This window comes from Alexandromys fortis, unplaced genomic scaffold (assembly GCF_014885135.2).
Source record: "Alexandromys fortis isolate MF-2015 unplaced genomic scaffold, M_Fortis_MF-2015_v1.1 scaffold_10, whole genome shotgun sequence".
Classification (NCBI taxonomy): Eukaryota; Metazoa; Chordata; class Mammalia; order Rodentia; family Cricetidae; genus Alexandromys; species Alexandromys fortis.
This window is the reverse complement of record NW_026067895.1, coordinates 566,153-589,418: the sequence shown is the minus strand read 5'-3', so window position 1 is coordinate 589,418 and position 23,266 is coordinate 566,153. Positions and strand designations below refer to the sequence as shown.

The 23,266-nt window shown below is 36.0% G+C and overlaps 1 protein-coding gene and 1 pseudogene across 13 annotated transcripts in view; both read left to right on the top strand.

Annotated features, from left to right (window-relative positions):
* Tle4 (TLE family member 4, transcriptional corepressor) overlaps positions 1-23,266 on the top strand; it is a 135,806-nt gene that overhangs the window by 50,551 nt on the left and 61,989 nt on the right. For 7 of the 13 annotated variants that reach the window (XM_050158707.1, XM_050158658.1, XM_050158711.1 and 4 more), the window contains 2 exons: positions 20,705-20,909; positions 22,903-22,919. In XM_050158707.1, coding sequence (XP_050014664.1) covers positions 20,705-20,909; positions 22,903-22,919 — 222 coding nt within the window. The remainder of the gene's footprint in view (positions 1-20,704; positions 20,910-22,902; positions 22,920-23,266) is intronic. The other 6 variants (XM_050158709.1, XM_050158667.1, XM_050158715.1 and 3 more) reach the window with 1 other exon arrangement.
* On the top strand, positions 4,318-4,637 carry LOC126511537 (60S ribosomal protein L35a-like; annotated as a pseudogene).

Sequence of the window (23,266 nt, the reverse complement as noted above, 5' to 3'; positions counted from 1 at the left end):
AATTCAGTAGAGCTTCATGCTATCAACATGTGTTGATGTTGGTGAATTTCGTAGAGTTTCAGACTATTTGTATTTGGACAGAATGGAGCTAAAATTATATAATCTGCCTGTTCTGAAAACAGATATTACAAAAATAAAAATAAATGCTGCTATTCTAGGTTACCACAAACACCTGAGAAAGAAGGAACCTGGCTACAAACTTCACTTTCTGAATTCTGCAGCTGAGGTTCTTTTTGGTTTTAAAGCATGATGATAGTTTTGTATCAGTTTTCAGAGAATTTATGCATATTTGTGGGATTTAAATGCACCTATTGTTCTCTGTACTTGTTTTAAGAAATGGTAGCATTTATTTATTTGTATGCTGGGATGGTGACACATTGGTGCCATGTGACATGCCTCGTGGAGGTTAGAAGGCAACTTGTAGGAATCGGTTCTCCTACCATGTGGAGCCTAGGGATTGGCCTCAGTTTAAGCCTTGGTAACAAAAGCCTTTATCCACTGCCTGACCTTTCCAGGAAATGGCAGCACTTTGATTTGCTACCAGAGTGATGATAGGTCAGGTTTAGATTTGTCTTACTGAGATGTTAGAATGGAATTGGCAGTGATTTTTTTCTGCACTGGGGAAATGACAACATTTCATCCAGGAGGCACAAGACCCACTACACTACTGCAGCCCTTCGTTTATTTATCTCTCCATATGCACCTATTTTATATGTAGGCACATCATCCAGACAAGAGGGAATGTTCCTAGATTTAATGAAATCTGATGAAGCGCACCTTTTAACTCTGCAGTATTATTCTACCTTCATTGGTAAATGAGCCAAACCAGTGATCCATTCAGTTTAAATGCAAAATGCTGAAGTGAGCCTGAAACCTGGAGAGGTGACTGTTCTCCTGACAATAAGCTAGTTGTGTTTAATGGAATGAAACACAGTTATAATGATTTCTTTCACAGGTCATGTTCAGTTTAAAAGTGTTGATAGACTCAAATAAGTTAATTTTTTTCTTTTATTTATAAGAAAGAAAACCAGGAAATTTCTCTTTTGCTTTTGTTTATAGTTACTGCCTTGTATTTTGATTTCATGTTCCTTTGAAGCTTTCCTTGAGTTACCCCACATGGGCTGGGGGGATGGGATGCGTGTAGTTTGATACTGCCATGCGTCCTCCTAGCCACTGTGCTTTTAAATTAGAATCTCTGAGATTGCGCTGTTGGAACAACACACAAATTGCAGTTTTAAATCAGTAATATGATCTAATTAGAAATGATGTTTTCATTTCCTGTATTATTAAATTGAGTCATCTGACTATCTTAAAATGATTCTTAAATCCATTACACTATATAATCAGTACATGCTGTGTGAATGTGGGTATACTTAATAAAGGAGGCTAACTTAGACCCTTAAGGATTTCAGCAAACTACTGTTAAGAAAAAGTTTGTTTCAGTGTATGGGTGCACCCCTCACGGTCCTGAGTTCCTTGCTTGTGCTCTCTCTCCTTCTGCTCCTGATTTGGACCTTGAGATTTCAGTCCGGTGCTCCAATGTGGGTCTCTGTCTCTGTCTCCTTTCATCGCCTGATGAAGTTTAATATTCAGGAGGATGCCTATATGATTTTCTTTGGGTTCTCCTTCTTATTTAGCTTCTCTAAGAACCCGAATTATAGGTTCTATCAGGAACTCACCAAGGCCAGCTGGCCTGGGTCTGAAAAAGCCTGGGTCAAAACTGGTCTCGCTGAACATAGTGGACAAGGAGGACTACTGAGACCTCAAGAACAATGGCAACGGGTTTTTGATTCTACTGGACCTATTGGTTTCGTGGGAGCCTAGGCAGTTTCGTGGATGCTCACCTTACTAGACCTGGATGGAGGTGGGTGGTCCTTGGACTTCCCACAGGGCAGAGAACCCTGATTCCTTTTTGGGCTGACGAGGGAGGGGGACTTGATTGGGAGAGGGGGAGGGAAAGGGGAGGCGGCGGTGGGGAAGAGACAGAAATCTTTAATAAATAAATAAATTAATTAAAAAAAAGAAAAAGTTTGTTAGGGTAAGCATTAGAGAAAAAGATTTAGCTTATGAAAATGAAAATAAATTTTTTAAGAAAGATTCCTCATCCTCTTTTTTGTCCTAACTTTTTAAAGAGGGAATGATATAAATGCAAGCATTAAAATACCGCATCCCAATAACCTTTATGAACAGGTATGCCATGGTGTTGCAGGAAAATGCAGTTTAGCACTAGAAATGCTGAACCTCAATTTTTAGTAGTGACATTTTAATGATAGGAAGTCTGCAAAATTATTTGCCATCAATTGTGAAGGCAATAACAAGCCTTGGTGGTTTTTCACACTTTCTGTGTTAAGTGCTTTCAGAATGACAGCGTAAACTGTGTTAGAGAACTCCAAGGAAGGAAAACTGATTAAAATGTTCATGCTTGAATGGTGCTGATGGAATAGTTCATTTGGACTTTCTCTACCTCCTGCAGCTCAAGCTGAAATATTAAAATTCAGTGGATTTAAATCTCTCTCCTCTCAGCTCAGGAAAAAAAAACATTACATTTTAATAGGTTTTAAACCCATAATTCATTGGTTTGGAGCAGCACTATTAAATCTATTTAAATATTACTTATATTACTAAGGAAATGATTTAAAATGCCTTTGCCTTTTACTATCCTATGTGTTTGAATTATTTTTTCAAAAAGACAATATTTACTGTTGCTATTTTCTGTCTTAACATTTTGTTTTATTGTCCCTGTCATTTGATTGACTCTTATTAGGATATAAATTTGCATGCTTATTTTTCTACTGACCCTTACAGTGTGAGTGTGTGGGTGTGCACGCTCACCCGTGCGGGAATGAATATGCATGTATTTATTCCAGATTGACAATTTGGGGGAGAATATTAACATAAGGACAGTTTAGAAAATATGTCCCCCCTTTTCTATTACAGATTTCAAAACTACCATTTTAAGCCTCAACTGCATTTGGATGAAACATTGTGATAATTTCTGATAGGTCTTTTAAAATAGGTCATTAGACAAAAACCTTAAGGGCATAAAAGTGCAGGATATGTAAAACAAGTGTGTGCAACTACAAGTAGGAACTATTCTTTCAGGGACCTCAATTTGGCTTCCTAGCACCACCCGCATTGGGCAGCTAACAGCTCAGGGTGATCTCATGCCTTTAGCCTTCAAAGGCATCCACACTTACATGCACCCCTTCACATATACATATTTAAAATGGAAATAAATCTTACAAAAAAGGTGAGTACTTCTTCTATACTAATTATATAACTAATTATATAATATATAGTCCTGTGGCCATGTAGTATCTTACTAGTGGTAAGATAAACCTTGAAATAAAATGAAAAACACAGTTTACCTTTTTAACAAAAGTCAAAACATTGTACATATCCAAGAGCAGTTTTCCATTCCTTTATGTTCACTATCAGGCCACCAATGGTTTTGTGATTTGTTCTGCTGCTAGCTTGTATTGAATATGGCTTTCCTACATTATTGAAACTGTCTTTCCTGGACCCATCTCATCCCTAATACGTGCTATGGCTTGAGGGTGCAAGATTAGGAGGACTTGCTTTCCTCTGGTGCTTTGTAAAACTTTATTCTTCAAGGGGTGCCAGTAAGCTAGCACTCAGTTGCCCATCGTAACCATAGACTTAGAATGCCACTCCTCTCACTCTCTTTCCCTACACACTAACACTTGGTTAGGATTGTTGGAAAGGTACAGCAGCTGTGTGCTAGCCCTTCTTTACTAGAATTTTTACCATTCTCAAGATTTGGCTTCATAGGAATCAGTTTGTGAAGGGTCTTTATCATGTAGGGAGATTACTGAGGTCATATGTTACAATTGTACGTTCTTTCCAAAGTCTGGTCTGTGTGTAAATGGTCTTTACAAGCTCAGCATTTACAGCTCATGTTATTTTTAAATCTAAGCAAACCTTATGACCAGTAATATTATTTTTTTTTAGTCTTTATTGTATATGGTAAAGTGCTTTCTTATTGTATATGTTATTGAGTTAACTTTAACATGAGCTATAAAGTAGATTTGGGTTTTTCTCAGCTATTGCTATTTTAGTTTGATTACTGTCTGCCTGGAGTTTAAAGGCTTTGGAGACCAAGACTTCTTAAATCTGTATTTGCAGCCCCTCTCATCCAAGACATTTCAATGAAGCTTTGGATATATAGACATATAAATAAAACATTTGCTCATAATCACAAAGAAATTTATTATAAAACAGTTTTTGAGGCTGTTCTTTTTCGGCTGTCTTGGCGCCTGTGGAGGCCTGCTGGGAACAGGACTTCTAAAAGACAGTATGTCTGGAAGGCTGTGGTGCAAGGCCACTTTTGCTGGCCATAAATGAGGTCTCCGGAACCAGAGAGAGCACACAGCCCTTCTTAAAATTGAAGGTGTTTATGCCTGAGATGAAACTGAATTCTACTTGGGCAAGAGATGCGCTTATGTGTATAAAGCAAAAAACAACAAAGTGAAAAAACAACAACTAGAGTGATCTGGGGGAAAGTAACTCGGGCCCGTGGAAACAGTGGCATGGTGCTTGCCAGATTCCAAAGCAACCTTCTTGCAAAGGCCATTGCACACAGAATCCGTGTGATGCTGTACCCTTCCTGGATTTAAATCAATGAAAAGTAAATAAATAAATGTGGGGGAAAAAAACCAGATATATATACAGAAATTCTCATACTAATGAGATAAATTTGCTTATTTTTATATAAAGAAATATTAGCTGAGTATTTCATAATATAAGATGTTGGGCAATTTACAGTTTCTCCGAGTTGATCCTCAATGCTCATAACCCCACATCACATAAATACTAGAATAAAATGATCAGTATATGAGGACTTTCAGAAACTGTTGGGAAGTCTGACCTAATTCCAAGTCAGAGTTCTCTCTGATTATTTGTAACTCAGGTCAGCAACTCTAACAGTAAAATTTAAAAATAAGCATTCTAACATAGTACAATTTAAAGAGATTTTCTATAAAGAATAGTAGGAAAAAACTTTTATTTTCTGTAATTAAACCATTATGTTTCTATGAGTAGAAAACTTTGTACAGTAAAACACTGTAATTTGTAGCACACAGTCATCTCTATTACTAACTGAAGTGTTTCAGGTAGTCTTTGCTGGTGTCACACAACTTGATGTGTTTAAAATCAACACTCAGTGCAGTTCCATGCCACAGTATAGGTGAGCACTACCAGAAACACCTCGGATTCATAATGCATTTTAATTTGCGGTTATTGCATTCAGAAACTGTTGCCGGTTTTTTCTTGGTCTCCACCCATGGTTTAAGAAGCTTGGTTATAGAAAGCCACTGTGCAGGTGGCCCTGTGCCTTTTGCACTTATAGGGCTCTGTTTATATGTGCTCGCAGAGCTGTGATGATGCTTAAAACTAAAGCAGTTTTGCATCAAGTCCCTCTTTATGTTGATTCGCTGCTCTCTTTTTCCCTTGGAGAAAGGAGATGCAGTATTGAGTGATGTAGTATAATTCAATCTTTGTGCTGCAGTTTGCTGAGACTCTTAAGAGGCTCTGATTTGCCTTCTCATAACAAAGACTCTCATACATTTAAATAATTTTCAGCTCAATTTTCACTTCAGAGGTCACAAAATTTCTAGGTTAGGGGTATGATTTCTGATTTGTTGCTTGTGTGTATTCATTCAATTAATTCCTAATAGAAAGCTCTTCTGGAAAAAATTTTTAGAAGCCAGCCATTTTATCGTTTCTTCCAAACTGTTGCTAACCTGAAGTATGTACTTCTTTATCCTTCCTGTTCACGGAGGAGCTTTCTTTCCCTCCTTGTATCAAGAGCTGCACATGCACAGCTTACTTTGAAGTGAGCACAGTGTCACCAGTGTTGCATAAAGTGTCTAGGTGGGGTAACTGATGAAGCTTGAGACTAGGTAGGCTCTGGGAGTCCACTGGGAGAAAGGCTCCCAAATTTGCTAGGTTGAGCTTGACAATCTCTGCATGGACTGGGTTCACTATTACACAGCGAAAGCAGGTTTGCTCAAATTAGCTTGTAAGGCAACAGTTCAGAATTTTTATCTCTTTGTTAGGTTTTGTCTGTTTTTGACACTCCCTTTTCTCTCATGACTTCTACTCAGTGGTGTTTCTTTATGCAGCATGAACAGTTGCCACTTGGAGGCCTTATTTCCTGTGGGCTCAGCCTGGTTTTTTGTATCCTTCAGAAAGTTGAGAGGGCAGAGCAAACTTGGGCTCTAAGTGAGATATACTCAGTTGAAACAGGCAATGAAAGTGTTACTAATTGTGCATGACTCTTGGGATTTAGGGAAAATTGGAAGGACTTTTAATCTGCCCTTCAAGAAACTAATTTTAGGTTCCTTCAACCTGAAAGTGCAGTTGTGGTGATCAAAACTGCTTTAAAGACCTTTGTAAAAAGAGTAAAACTCTGAAATGACTAGTGAGGATAAGTCAGTTGCACGCACTCCTGTTGTTAATTCAGCAGTTATTCTGATGCCTTCACTTCACGTTGTTCAGTATTCTCATTTTGAGTATTTTAAAATCTTTCTTGATGTGTTTTGAAGTGAATCTTCAGATTTCCCTTTTCCTTGTTTAGGTTTAGGAGTTGTAAGTTTTCTAGTTTTATATTTCACTGCACAAATCGACTTTAACTCATTTTAAGATTTTAATTTGTTTTTTATTTTTAAATTTTAAGGCTTTGTTATTTAATGTATGTGAGCATTTTGCCTGCATGCCTGTCTGTTGGACCACATCTATGTCTAGTCAGAAATTAAAAGCTTCAGATCACCTTGACTTTTATGGATGATAGTGAGCCACCATGCAGGTACTGGGAATTGAACATGAGTCCTCTGTAAGAGTAACCAGCGATCTAATCAGTGGACCATTTTTCCAGCCCCAAACATTTTAATATTTCAATTTCAATAAAAGTTGTTTAAAAGACTATTAAAGAAAAATAGAAGACAAAAGTGAGGCTGTAAGCATTAATCAGAATTAAGGATACTCATGTTCTTTTAATGTTTGTATGTTTGTAGATACAGTTTTAGATGCCTGAAATTAAGAATTCAGAAATATGCCTGTCACTGGTGTTTGATACTATTTTAAGTCAGATTTGTGGAGGTAGTCCTATTTGGTACAGGTGTATGAATTTTAACAGATGAATATAGTTGTAGAGCTACTACCTCGGAGAAGGAGTAGACTCTCCCTCCCCCTCTTTCTCTGTAGACAGTTTTCCCCCCTTGCAGTACCTTTGGATTAAAGTTGTTTTCTCTGAAAGTGAGCTTGTTGGAGAATGTACTGTAAATGGATTTGTTTTTATATGGCCTTTTGAATGCCTCTTTTTTAAACGTAAGACCTTCAAGACTTGGTCATGTAGTTTTCTTTGTCAATAGCTAGGTCCAATGTACTGCTTATGATACCCATGGATAGTGTAGGCCAGTTTGCTTATTCATTCACATCTCAAAGGACAAAGGGCTTATCTTCAATTCTGAGTGATTGAGAATAGTAGGACAAGAAATATTCACATCCACATTTTTTAAAGCAAATTTCAGAATTCTTCTGGCTTATTACCTAACAGTAAGAATTCTGAGTAAATGACCTGAGTGTGTCTCAGATTGTCAGTGCTACAGTTTTCACAGAGGCCCTGCTGCTCTGCAGCCTTCTTCAAGGCCTGGAGAGCCTCACTCTTCATCTTCACCAACCCTTGTGATTACAGCTTTTCAATTAGTGGTATTTGCTGTGCTTTTCTGTCTTGTTTTGAATAAAAATGAATGGCATTGTTTTTTATGTAACTTACTATCTCTATATCTTCAAAAGGAAGAACAAAATCTTCACTGTTTCCCCTTGTCGTTTGTTTGATCATCTTTTAATATTTTAGATAAACATTTTATGTATTTGTCACATATATTCACTGATTTTTGTAGCTCTTCTCATTTTACTGTGCCTTTTGAAAAGGATACACTTTTGTTCATTTTTTGAGACAGTTCTTACTATATATTCCAGACTAGCCTCAAATGTGCATCCTCCTGCCTCAGCTTTCTGAGTGCTGAGGTGACAGTCATGAGCTATTATGCTTAAGTGTTCCCTTTTTTTTCTTTAAACACTGAGGTAATTCTAGTTTGAGAATTGTTTTTTCTTCTGTGGATTTTACGTTATTCTTGTCTCTAAGTAGTATGCACCCAGTTCTATCACGAATAGTTTTTCCTACTTACTCTGAGAATTTTTCAGTTTAGGTTCTTGATCCTATTTATTTTTGTTATGTTTTATTTAAAATCTTGTCTATTGTGATTCCTAACTTTCGTGCCCTTAGTCAGTGCATCTTCCATTTGTCCCTGGTCCAAGACACTTTCTCAGCTGGTCCTTTACAGCTGCTTCCTGATATGATTTTTAGGTTTTTTAATTTGCTGACTGAGGCTTCAGTAGTTATTGTCTAAAATATAAATCAAATCCCATTGCTTTCTTGTTTTAAATTTTCTGGTTGGCCTTTTTGCTTAGGAAAATAATCTGAATTTCTCACATGCCCTATAGATTTCTCATACCCCCAGGCTTCATTTACCTGCTGTTGAGTAGCACTGGTCAAGCATGTTCTTGACTAGCTTTGTGTAGCAGCTCTTTGCTCTCCACAGTGCCCCCCTTTTTTGTCTTGATGATGCTTAGTGTTTTCCTTCAGTGCTTAGTGTTTTTCTTCAAACCGTCCATTTAGATTGCCTGCCTCAGGAAGGGCCTGCCTGGCTGGCAACCCTTTTTATGGGCGTGTCATCCCCTCTGTTCTCTGAGCCATTAGCCTCTTTATTTCTTCATAGCACTTAGCATTGATCTGTATGACACTCTTCTTGTTCACTTTCTAGCCATGGTGCCAAACTGGGTAGCTCATTGTTTCAATAAACGTTTATAAAATAAATCAAAAACATAGAATAGCTCATAATATTGTTTAGTAAATGCATAAGCAAGTACTATAGTTTGAACTGTTGTTTGGATTTTTTTTTTTTTGTATTGAGCCCAGGTAGAGAGGAAATGTAGACTGATAGAAAATATACAAATTCCAGTGTCATATGATCATAGTAATGCCAGTTAGGCTTTCTTTTCTATAACATTCAAGGCTGAAGTTAATAGCCACGAATTTGTCTAGTTTGACCTTATAATCCTATTGTAATGATTATGGGATTTTCATTTTAAAATTTAGGGTCCCTTTTGTGTTGGTGATTTCTATAGATTTATCGTGTTTCTAGGCTTTTATTCTTTACCTTACAGTGACTATAAAATGAACCTATATTTACTGGATATGTGTTTTGTTTCAAGTACTGCCTTAAGCATTTGCATGTGTTTTGTTTAATTTTTGTATCAACCCAATGTAGAAATAATCTCATTTACTTTACAATAATGAATCACAACTTAGAATCGAGAACTAACTTCCAAAAGGGGTCCTATAAGGAGGAAGTGTCAAGAGATGAGATCTCTGTTTCTATTGAATTTGTCAGAATGCTCTCATTCTTTTTATTCTCCTGAGTATCCTCTTTTCTTTTACAATGAGAGCATATTGTTTTTAGCATCAAATACACTATTAGAGTTGTTCAGGACTCAGTGTTGAGAGGAAAGTGTAATGAGTATTGGTTAGCCTGAATTATCTGATTTATATCTCTTTCATAGATTGGTTGCATTATCTTGATTCATACCTTGCTCCTTCTTGTCTGCTGGCATTACCTTTACATATAAGAATCAAAAGTTTTAATAAATATGAGAAGACAAAGGTTTCTTGTCTTTAGTCTCATAATGCAAATGATGTTTGAACCTGTGCTTATAAGAATAGGACTATGTGGGCTGGAGAGATGGCTCAGTGGTTAAGAGCATTGCCTGCTCTTCCAAAGGTCCTGAGTTCAATTCCCGGCAACCACATGGTGGCTCACAACCATCTGTAATGAGGTCTGGTGCCCTCTTCTGGCCTGCAGACATACAAACAGACAGAATATTGTATGCATAATAAATAAATAATTAAAAAAAGGATAGGACTATGTAACAACAATAAATATCAAATATTAAACAGTAAAATGTTATGGGATACATGTATACCGAATGTATGTCTGTAGAAGTTCAAGGGGGCATTGCAGAATTGTTATTCAAAACTTGATAATCAGAAGCTTGCAATGAATTTGTTGCTAAATATTGTCCAGGGAGTTAGAGACAGAAAAGATTATTAAGGACTGCTGATAGCTAATTGTAGTCAGTTGACAAGGACAGAGGAAGGAGGTGACTGAGGGAGGACAAGAGGCCAGTCAGGGAGAAATCGAGTTAGAACTCACATTTTAATGCCTTGTGTTTTTAATAGTCCTTCCTTGAAGGTATATCCTTGTTTGATTGTAAGCTTCGTTCTTTTTCTGTGCTTATTTTTTGTCTTGTGTCTATATATTGCTTATGAGTAGCAAATACTACGAGGTAGAGTAATATTCAAATTTAAAAAACATTGTTGACCTAAAAGGAGTTAGAGCTACCTCTTCACCCTCTTACAAATTAAAGATGAATTATACTTGAGAACTTTTAAAAGTTTGTTGTTTTTCTTAACTTTTTTTCTTAGTGGAGTCATAAAATGGGAGAAACTCTTTTGGCCCAGATTTGTGTTCTGAGCAGCAAGGCTATGCCACTTAGGTGCGAAAGCAAGGTGGTAGTTGTAGGATCTTTTTTTTTTTTCTTTTAATTTCCCCAGAGTTTTTCTGAGTTTACTCAAAGCAATTTGTAGATACAGCTCTGTACAAATTTCATACCCAGGAGAAGAAATCATTGATGGTAAACAGAACACACACCCTCAGTTTAAGTTGCTTGTTGTCACTTAGATTGAAAACTGGGAAGTTTTTTTGGGTTTTTTAACAGGTTGCTGAAATGATCAAGAGCAAAGTCAAAGGATGGTTCTCCCTTGTAGATGGCTTCCAATTTCTACAATGAAGGCTAACATTATAGATGTTTTGTCAGACTTCTTTACAGATAAGTGGGCACATGACCTATCCATGTTAATGAGATATAAAGAAGTATATTTTCTTTTTTAACAAAAGATATTCTTTTTCTCCTCAATGAAGAAAATGTCTTATTATTTATTAATTTATTTTTTCTGTAACTTGAAGAGTAACTCTCTTAACTGATATGCGTGTGTGTTTAATGCCTTGTGACTGAGTATAAAATAGTGGAAACAACCTGAACATCCAGTAGCTGGAGATCACTTCAGAGAACACTACCATATTTAGATAATGGCAAATCACCCAGTGATTACCAGCAAAGTAGCATCACTTAGAGATACAGTGCAATGTTCTTGATATATACTACATAGGAAAAGATAGGACAGACAGCAGACTAAACTAAAAGATAGCTTGATGTTGTTTTCACTTAAAACTGCTTACATATGCATTGAAAATACCATGCATAGATCCACTGACATTAGTGTTTTCTTTGGCTGGTAGGATTAGTCTAGACTTTTAATTTCTTGCTATTCTTTATCTCTTCATTTCATATATAGTATTTCAAGTTGAAAAAAAAAAGACAAAATTCTATTTCCTTTTCTCTTTCTCTGGCCTTTCTACATGGTTTGATCTGCCTGGTTAAGTGAGGCCTAGTTTTACAAGGTATTGTGAGTTCCCTAAGTTATCCTTAAAAACCTTCTCACATATCAGTCTCTGCCTCCCAAAAAAAAAAAAATCTCTCTCTCTCTCTCTCTCTCTCTCTCTCTCTCTCTCTCTCTCTCTCTCTCTCTCTCTCTCTCTTTTTTATTTTATTTTTCTTTTTTGACTTGCTGCCATAGCCCTTATCCAAGCATCACTCTGTTTTGGTTTGAGCTGCTGAATTCTTTCTAGCTATTTCGTGCTGTTCATTCTTGTTGCTTTCATTTATTCTCTGTGTGCATAGTATTGTGAACTTTAAAAAAATTAAATACTTTTGTGCTTCATCTTAAAATAGTCTTGTAAGGCCATATTTAGGTAAGGCTTATTTTTCAGCCAAAATTCTGGTTGGTTTTAACTGGTATCAATACCATGAACCATGAACATCTCTTGGTTATGTGTTACAAACTCCTGTCCCCAGCTTCTGACTTCACATTTTCTGTAAGGTGTCCCTTTTCCACTTCCCTTCCTTTTATTTCCACCCCCATGCTCCCAACTTTTGCCAGGAGATCTTGTCTGCTTCCATCTCCAGGTGAATCTATGTATGTTTTTTGGGGGGTAGCTTCTCTAGGATCATGAAATATAGAACTATAGGCTCAATGTTCTTTGTTTATGGCTAGAATCCACTAATGAGTGAGTACATACCATATTCATATTTTTGGTTCTGGGTTATCTCACTCAGGATAGTGAAGATCACTAGTGTTTATTTCTCAGTTAAAGTAAACAGGCAATTTCTTCAGAAGACACCGTAAGAGAAAACAAGATGGCAAGCCAGCATCTGGGGAAATATTTGTAATATATAACCAACATAGGAGTATGATTCTGATCATACCAGTTGCAAAACTACTAACAACCAGCTGTGGTAGCGCACACCTTAAATCTTGGGAGCTAGGCTGGCTAAGCTTTGTGAGTTCAGGGCCAGCCTGGTCTACATAGTAAGTTCTAAAGCATCCAGAACTGTATACTAGAAAGACTCTGTCTCAAAAAAATCAAAACCAGGCAAACAAAACACCAGAACCAGAGCTGGAGTGATGGCTCATCAAGTAAAGATGCTTTCCAGCTAGCCCAGTGATCTGAGTTCAGTCCTGGTGGCCTACTTGGTAGGAGAGAACTAACTCCAATAAATGTCCTTCGACTCAAACATAAGCAGTTGACAGATGTATACACAAATACATAAATAAGATATGTGAGTTTAATCCAGTGCCTGTTATCAGTCTTTCTGTTAGGATTTTATTAAAGATATAGAATAGAAAACATAGTGTATTACCCATAGTATTTGTTTAACATAATTTAGCATAATTTTTAGCATAGGTTAAGCATATATATGCTTTTTCATATATATATCAAAAATGCTTATTCTTGACATGAGATCTATACCTGAGTACTTTAAAGATTTATCATATCTATATGTGTAAGATATATATGCATGTGTGCACAACACACAAAAATAAATAACCCTCTTCCATTCTTTCACCTCCAAGGCTAGCATGAAATGTTGTTGTAGAGCTTTGTTCTACATACATGCCTTTCTTCTGTGGGGGTTCCCATCAGCAATGCCTAGCTTGAAAAAGTTTCTTCCTTGTTCTTTTTATTCTTCCTTCTTCGATTGGTTTAATCTTTAGCTTCTGCCAAGGCGTTTATTGGTTATAAAACCTTTATATGGTAGGTAGAACATACCTTTGTCCCTTGTGCCCCACAGCTGAGGGAATTTGAATAAGTAATAGAACAACCACCAGATGCTCATGAGGAAATGTACCAGGTAATGCTTTGTCACTTGTGCACATGCAAACATGTACTTAAGTATTGACCGTCTTGAAAGTGAGACAGTCATGGTACTTCACCATTAATACTTAAATATGTGTCTCTAATGTTATTGACAGAGGTTTCTGTTCTGCCCAGTTCTGCAGCCGTTAAGTACCAAAGAAACACACAGAGGCCTATGTGAATTATAAACTGATTGACCTATTAGCTCAGGCTTCTTATCACTAACTCTTACATATTAAATTAACCCATATTTCTTGTCTGTGTCAGCCACGTGCCTTGGTACCTTATTTCAGTGAGGTATTCTCATTTTACTTTCTCTATGTCTGGGTGACAACTGCAGACTGAGCCTTTCCTCTTCCTAGAATTCTCCTACTCTGGTCACCCTACCTATATATACTACCTGCCTGCTACTGGCCAATCAGCGTTTTATTAATCCAATACAAGTGACAAATCTTTACAGGGTACAAAATCATTGTCCCACAGTATTCTGTGGACAAGGATGTCTTCTGGTGTTGCAACAATGCTGTTAAAATATTTCTTTGTCCAGTATGAGAGTCATCATATTTGTCCAGCTGTGGATGTATTTTAGCACTTTTGTTAGCACTTTTTTCTTTCTAGTGTTTCCAATTTGGTGTTCATATATAACCTCCTTTTTCTTCCCCATATCTCTTCATTTTTCTTGACTCTGAAATAGTTCTCACATTACTTTGTTGTATATTTTGTTGGCATTTTAAAGATTTTAGACTAGCCTTGTGGAAACGTCAATATCCTGAATTTGTTTGGTTGTTTCTAATTTTTTTTCAAGATTAGATTCAGGCTTTTGTTTTATTTTTAAGTAGAAATACTACAAGTGATGTATATATTTCCAGTTATCACATTATAGGGAGGCTACATAGTCTATGGAGTAATTCTTGACACCAAATAACCTGTTTTCTCACAACTTTGTACCCCATAATTTCATTATGTGCTCTGAATTAATTCAGAATAAAGAAGTAATTTCCTTTTAAATTAATATCCTTTGAAAAAGAGCTTCCCTCCTGTGGTGGTCTTAATCATAGCAATATAAAGGTAACTGATGTACTATCCCTTCTTTTGTGTGTGTTATGAGAGAGGGTAGATACCCTTTTCCAATAACAAAAGAAGGTGTATTATAGTACTCACAGCCACTTTGGGAGGTAGATGTTATAAGAAACTTGGAAACATCAAATGGTTATTTCCTGCTCATAGATGGTGAGGATTGTAGCTGACTGGCTCTTGTTCCACTTCTTTTTAATGCCTCTTGAATCTTGTCCAGGACTTTGTTTCTTAGGCTCTGCCCAACCCCATAGTTGGGAGATGGGGTTAACAGTGATTTCTATATTAAAACAATATTTTTACAAGCCTGATAGCACTTATATTCCCTTTGTCCTAAGTGTTCCATTTCATAGCATGGCACCTTTTTCTGGCTCCATAAGGTCTACTTGGCCTTTTTTTTTTTTCTTTCTTGGTATTGTTTCTTCCAGCTGAATGAGAACACGCTCTGTGACTGGCTGATAGGTAGAAGGATGCTTGTGTGCTTCATAGCCAGTGGGCTCTGTCTTTGAGAGGCTGGGAGCCATTCTCTAGTTGTTGACACGAGAATGTATATTTCCACTTGTTTTCTCAGGTTACCAAGGAAGGACTTGTGAGGATTAAAAAACAAACAAAAGAACAGCAATTCGTTATAAGCCTTCATAGCTGTCTTATTGTCCTGATACTATTTGTCTAGGTAGATTTCTTGTTTTTTTTTTTTGTTGTTGTTGTTTTTGTTGTTTATTTTTAAGACCCATGATAGCTAGGGGGGCGAAGGCTGGAAACAAAATTATGGCCACTAAATGTGCTCATTGTTGTCAGCAGTCTGTTGTTTCTAATGAAGATGCATGGTGTTTAAGAACTTCGCTGTTGAAAATTTAGTAGACATGAAGGGTAGAGTCAAAAGCAAGGAAACCTGACTGGGTTGGGGATGGGCAGAATTCCAGTGGCAGCTGTTCTACCCTTGTCAGCTCCGATTTGTTATTAGTCAGTCCCTGGTCATCCCAAGTTTTGGGAACCTTTTACTAAAAGGAAATTTTCCTTTTTACTAGTAGACATTTCAAAAGATATTCCCTGTAAAATCGATTTCTGTCCTTCTTTCCAACCTTGAGATTGTAAATAAATAATTATTTGTTAAGGAATGGCCAGTAAAATGCAGTGAACAGAATTAAGATGTGTTGGCCACCTTGCTGCTGTGTATCTTCAGTCATGATTACTGGTTCTTTCTTTCTTTTTTTTTTCCAGAATTAAATTATCTGGATGGAGCATTTACTTGCCTTGAATTTAAACTTTGCTGTGTTTTAATGTTTATTTTCTTGAATGGCACATTAGGAGGGAAGCAGAAGTAATTTATGTTTTATTGTTGAGATGATTTATTCTTTTATAGCTACACACACACACACACACACACACACACCTTTCCTTAATCATAGTCTGTAGCCCCTTTTATCCCCTTCCACCTCCCAAACAAATCACCACTTTTCATGTCCTTATTTATGTTTTAATTATATTTTAGTGAAATAAGACATAAAAATAAAGGTATGGCCTGACAAAAATTATCAGTGGAAATAACTTTTCTAAGATATATTTTGTCTCTTGGCTTTATGGTGAAAAATAGGTTGATTGTTAAATTGTTCCTACAGTTCATGCCCTCCTCTTTAGTTTTTTATCTTGATTGGAGGGGTTAATTCTTCTAAAGTTGACTTTTTTTTTTTCTTCTTCCTTTAGCTTGCTGGTTTGTATTATCCAGGGTGTTAATTTATCTTGATTTATTTTACTAAAAAATCTATGTCAGTATTCTATATATGCATATAAAGACCATCCTCTGGTCGTTTAAAATAGAGGGTTTCATCTATTCTATGAGAGGATAAAGTAGGAAACCTTTTCAGGTTAGTAGTTTTCAGAAAGCAGAAATGAGAAGTCGTGACTCACAGTATTGCAAGTTTGTACTCAGGGAAGTCTACTCCTTGCCATGGATTCTGCTTTGTTGGGAAGGAAGCATAATACAGATTATTTTTTAATTTAACTTCATGATACTTAATCCAATAAAATCATTTTTAAATGAAAGTGTTGGGAATTAAGTTTAACCATTGTTGGCTTAATGGATTTATTTAAAGAAGATGGTGTCTAACGCTAGCTCTAGTTCTAGGATAGTTCCCAAGATAAGAACTTAGAAACAAATGTAGAAAATAGCCACTAAAGACTAAAAGGAGCCTGTTTTATTGCTATAAACATCAACTGTGAAAATCAACTGGAATATTACAATATCTGAAATAGTTACTTTTTGGTGACATGCTAAATATCATTATATATGTAATTTTATGTTTTAAAAATACTTAATAAAATTGTATTGTAGAGAACACCGTGATGAATATCTTTTTATTATGTAGGCACTTTATAAGAATATATTACTTGTGACCTGAGTTTATAGGAGCCTTTTTTCATTTTCTTTTCTCCTTTAAACCTATTCAAACTATATGCTATTCAACATATGACAATCATTTGTTGTTACTATTCCTAAATTCTTTAAAGGCCTTTTTAATAAGTGAAAACTGAAAAGCTCTTTAAATGTGAATAGGATACCATAGTTTCAATTCTGGAACAGAGAAGGTGCATTGGTGTGGGGTAAACATCTGAATGTGGTTGGTAGTTTGGATAACAGTGATGTCCTGATTTTAATTTTCTTGGTTTTGTAGATTTTGTTAAACATTGCATGTGATGTTAGAATTTGTGAAAACTAGGCAAAGAATAAATGGGTATTCCATATATTCAGTAGAAACAATAAAAGCTTTAGACGTACAGTCATACGACTGGGTATCTGACTTCATTATTTTAAGGAAAGCTTTGTGGTAGCACTCTTTTAGACATTTAAAATGTCTAAAAGTCCAACAATAAAAAGTAAGTCCATAGTTTTCCTGTGAAGAGGCACTAAGCTTTTAAGTTTCCTTACTATTGTATGAAACTTGCTTATTTTTAAATTATTGCAAATGAAGAATATAATAGAAAAGGCTAACTTAAATTTCTTTTGACTGTATTTTATATTTTGAAATTTGGGTCATTAGGAAAAAAATAAAGCCAAGATTAATCCACTTGTAAGATGGTACTGGCCTTAGTTGATACCTGCTTGAACATACTAAGAAGAAGAAATATATAGTACTATGAGATTTTAAATGAAATAGCTCTGTTCATAAAGTTATGACATATGTTAGCATATGCAACTATATCTAGTTATCCATATACAAATTCCTTTTATTTTCTTGGGTTATTGAGTGTTATAATAATTTGTCCTCAAATGCCATCAGAATTCAGAAGCAGTATTATAGTACTTTGAATCAGATTGATTGAATGTAATCAAGGGAGGCATCTCTTCACAAGGACATTAGAATAGGATGAAGAGAATTTAAATATACGGAGACAAATTATTGAGTATATATGTGTATTGATGATGGCTAGTAATAATAACATACTCATTCAATTGATGAGTATTTCAGGTAGTTTCCTGAATGTCGTACTGTAGTGTATTGTCAAAGTGATACTAGTTTTATGGAAGATCTTGAATGCTAAGAAATTTGAACTATTTTTATCTAGGGAGGGTATTATTTTAAAAACCATGGAGTAGCTTTCAAAGAGGCATTTTAGAGCAGTATCAGGTGTGTGTGTGTGTGTATGTGCGTGCGCACACACACGTGTGCGCGTCTTCCCTTTATTGGAATAAATCTTCTTCCTTGAAGGTACACATGAAAGAAAAATGGGAGATAAGGCTCCTGTTTGAGCCTATCTGAAGGAGAGTAGACCAAGAAGCTTACTGTAGCTCTTATGTATAGCAGACAGACTGGTACATATTTTCTACCTGATTGAATGGAAAAATAAAGTCAGTTAATGCCTTTTTTTTTTTCTTTTTAAACCTGTTATCTTACGAGAGAGAAGAATAAAACACTGGAATCACTGAAGGTGTTCAATTAGGTTGAGATTTTCTTTTTGCCATGTATAATAACGTGAATATTCTTCAGCGTATCAGATGTGTGTGAATGCTTCTGTGTCTGGAGCTTTGGTGTCATATGGACTGCAGTGAAAAAGAGACACATACTGAGGAGCTTGTAGCTGCTTGCCAGTTGAGCTCAGAAGTATAAACAGCCATAGACCCAAACTGTACTAATAAAATATTATTGAAATTTAGAGGAAAAAGAGAATTGGAACAGTTTGTCAATAAATTGAACTAGATTTTAAAGTAAATTTGACTTTGTATTTACTTAAATTCCTGTATTTATCATGTATCTAATTTTCTACATATTTAGAAAATATAATTTTGCATGTATACTTTTGGTCACAAGTAAGTAGCAGTAAATAAAGATTGTGAATATGATTTTGGTCACTCAAATGAGGAACCACTTAATTTTTTATATGCTTTTAATTGAAATAGAATTATATCATCTCTTTCCCCCATCCTTCCAGCCCCTCCCAACTACCTTCCCTTGAACCCCTCCCATGCCTCTTCTCTTTCAAGTTGGTAGCCTCTTATTATTGTTGTTACACCTACATATGTATGTATGTATGTGTATAAATGTTTGCATATGGGTGCACATATATGTGTGTCCATGTGTACATATGTGTGCACATGTATATAAAACTCAGCAAGTTCTTATTTCTATACATGCATGCACATATTTGCACACGTGCACAAATTTACTGAGTCCATTTTTGTTGTTCATGTATGTCTGCTTTCAAGGCTGATAACTCTGCATTGAACAACCAAAGAAGTTCATACTTGCAGGGAGGAAACATCTCATTTAAAAACTGCATTTAAGAAAAGCTCTTACATACATGTATTATGAGGTTAAGTTTTTGGAGCATCTGAGAGTGTTCCAACATTTCCTTTTCATGTGTGTGCATACTCTCCTTAGTTGTTTCAACTTTGCTTGCTTTATGGTAAATGTGGGAAGCCAGAAAGTAGATGCAGGTCAGCAGGAGAAAAGAGCTGATAATCACATATAGGAAGGCACACAGGAGAGGAAGAAGAAAGAGAAAGTAATTTAAAGAGGGAGAAAAAAAAAATCACCTTTTTTTTGAAATACTTTAAAAACCATTTCAAGTTTCTTTTTAGAAAGTAATTTCATTTTTGAAAACAATTTGTCAAATCTTGCTAAGAAAGAAAATTATAGGATTCTTTGGCTATTATAGATTTGACCTAAAAGTGACTTATTTAAGGCAATAATTGATATTTAGTAACTACATATGTTAGTCTCAGAATTGCCCAGCAATTGTTCTGATAGAATTTTGTTAGCTGGGTTTGAGTTGAAGAGTGTCCTGTTGCAGGGTGTATTTAACTCAGCATCCTCCCTTGTCTCCTCCTCCTCTTCCCCATTCAGCAGAGGCAGCAAACCTGCCCACAGTAGCTCCTGTAGACAGGCTTGACTCAGTCTCTGCTGGGGTCAAGCACTCCCATCTCAACCTCTTAAGGGCTTTCTCTATGTGTTGCCAGTGTGCTGGTAAAAATGACTTTAAACTCTTGTCAGCGTAGTTACTGGTGCATGCATCACAGTCCCACTCAAATAAACCTGTCACAACACAAAGTCAGCTGCTAGAGAAGAGTACAAGGGCAGGCCTCTAGCTTTTCATTCGAGCATCACTAAACGTGCACAGAGTGCCCAATTATTTCAGCATTATTGAGCAAGCCTACAGGAGAACCCAAGCCTTGCTACATTGGATTTTCTTTAGTAATTTGCTCAAGTGCCACTGAGGACACTTAAAGGGCTTAAAAAACTGCGGCTGCAACCAGCTTCCTTTTCTGGGTTGTTAATTCAGGTTTTCTCTTTCAAATTAACTCTCCCTGCGTGCTGTGCAGTGGTTCTGGGACAACTGTTTAGCACTAATTTTCTCGATTTTCAGTTTTTTTTGTTCAACATGACTGCTTTAATAGTTATTCACATATACATTTTGATTAGAAATACATGATAGCTGGCCTTTTGTACTAAAACAAAATAATACAGAGTTTTTGTTAAATAACATTTATCTTTTGAAAGTTTATTGGCCCGTTTTGTCATTTTAAAGACTTAGGTTGTTTACATGTGTTAAGAAAAAAAATAGATTTTGGAAGTAACACATCAATTATATATCTCCTTCTCTATTTTCCCTGATGTTAAAAAAAATACATGAGGGTAACTATTTCTTGAGTGTAGTATTGTTTTCATTATCTATTCATACCTTCTGTTTTCCTTGAGGGGACAAATTCAATATCTATGGCTAATTTTTCACAGCAGCAACAACTCCAAGCTCAGCATTTATCACATGGACATGGTCTGCCTGTGCCTCTGACACCACACCCTTCAGGGCTTCAGCCCCCAGCCATTCCACCCATTGGTAGCAGTGCAGGACTTCTAGCCCTCTCCAGTGCACTAGGAGGTCAATCTCACCTCCCAATTAAGGATGAGAAAAAGCACCATGACAATGATCACCAAAGAGGTAAGTGATCATTTGGATGGATATTAGTGTGGTATTATCTATCTTCTAGGGTTAGATTCCAGATGCCATTTTTGATTCCGTCTCTGAATTTCATTTTGCCATTGTCTAAATAAAAGGATTTCCATCAGAAGGCAGATTAATTATTAGAAGTAGTCATTTGCCACATGATACCTTAGTATTGCTCAGAAGGTAAAGAACTCTTTCCAGATCTTGCTGCCCCATTCCCCTATTTCTACTCTAGCTCTTCTGGGGATGGAACTGAGGAACCTTACATATGCTAGGCTAGGTCTACCAGCTCTCCAGATCATTGCCTTTGATCCCTTGCTTCCTAAATCTCAATTAGTAGTAAAATCCTGTTTAAAATGACTCAAGCATTGATAATCAGCTTTGACCAGTTTGTTTGAGAGGAAAACTTAAATTATTAAAGGGTTATTTGATAGTTGACCAATTTAGTTGTTATTTGTAAATTAGATCAACCTTCCGAGCATACTCGGAAAGATTCTGGTTATCTTATTGAGGTGATACTATTCAAATTGACAAAATCTGTTGTTTTAAATACCTCTTTTGCTGTTCAAAACATGAGATTAACAAATCAGGTGTTCAGTTGTATTTTCTCAAGTTCTGCCTTCATTCTCCTCTAAGGAAGGTGATGATGGTAAAGGGACATTTTAGTAATATTCCTGTATGTTTATACACTGCTTACTTGTTGCAGAATATTTGTGTATTCTGTAAAGATGTATCTTTGCTAAGGCACCTTCTGATTGGTTTAATAAAGAGCTGAATGATCAATAGCTAGGCAGGAAGAGGTTAGGCGGGACTTCAGCAGCAGAGAGGACTCTGGGAAGAAGAAAGGCAGAGTCACTAGCCAGGCAGAGAGGAAGCAGGATGGGGAATACAGAGCAAAGGTAACTGAGCCACATAAAAGAACATAGTCTTAAAAATATGGGTCAATTTAAGTTATAAGAACTTGTAACAAGCCTAAGCTAAGACCAAGCTTTTATAATTAATATAAATCTCAGTGTCATGGTTTATGTGTGTGAGAGACAGAGACAGACAGAGTGAGTGAGCTGGCAGCCAAAAGAAAAGTCCATCTATGTTTAATGTTGTGGAATAATCTTTTGTACACTGTGAAGCTGTGTCACTCTAATTAGTTTAATAAGAACCTGAATGGCCAATAGGCATGATTTTGGGGGCAGAGAGTATCCTGTGAAGAAGAAGGCACAGATACCAGGAGACACAGAGTAAGCAGAATGGGAATTATGGAGGTGAGGTAATAAAACCTCACAAGGAAGTAAATTAATAGAAATGGGTTGATTTAAGTTATAAGGGCTAGTTAAAAAACAAGTGTAAGCTATCAGCTGAACTTTCATGATTAATAAGTCTCTGTGTCATTATTGGGGAGCCAACAGTCCCAATGAAATAGTTCAATTACACTTAAACTGATAATTTTTAATAGCCACTAAGGTTAAAAAAAATTTCTTCCACCATTCCTTTAGGGTAATTTATTTAGCACAGGGATGGTTTATTTGTTTGAAAGGGTGTGGCTTATAATAAAAAAGAAGGTCCTATCTACTGCTGGTTCAGTGTTATTACCAGAGTTACAGTTAGGGGCAAATTGTCTGTATTCCATAAGCATAAATTTACCTTCTCTGATGCTAGAAATACTGTAATATTTGTTCTAGAGTTATCTTAATACCATGGTAGAGTTGACTCATGATTATAAACTCTTTCATAAGTGGAAAAGTCAATAAGGTACACAAATAAGAATGGCTAACTTTGGTTCAATTGAAATCGTGTCAAAGGTGAACCAGTGCTTTGTGAATCTTGTTAGTATATTATTAATAATTAACTTTACAGCAAAGTTGACATCTGTTCAATTTACTATTTAGCAGGGTCAGGTTTGATAGCTTTATGATTTTATGTAAACTAACAAGCACTTTTCTTCTTTTCTTTCCACTCTTGCATGCTTGTCTTGCTGCTGTTTTGCCTACAGACAGAGACTCCATCAAGGTAGGACTCAAAATTCAGGCACAAGAATAGTTTTAAAAGATTCTAAGTGATGGGAATCTATCTAATAATGAATTCTTTGAGATTTAGAGAGTTATATAGATGGTATTTACCAAATTGTGTTCATCTTACGTGTGTGGTTGATCTTTTTAAACAATGGTTATATTTTTCTGAGGATTAGATTTGTAGAACAAGGTTGAGTCATGAACTAGATAGCATTGTTTGTATTAATATTTCTTACTATGTTTTTAAAAACTACTTTAAGATAATGCAATATAATAAATGTATTAATTAATAAGAAATACATACTTACCTTTGAAATAAATTCTACCTACAAAGTTCTTCATTAA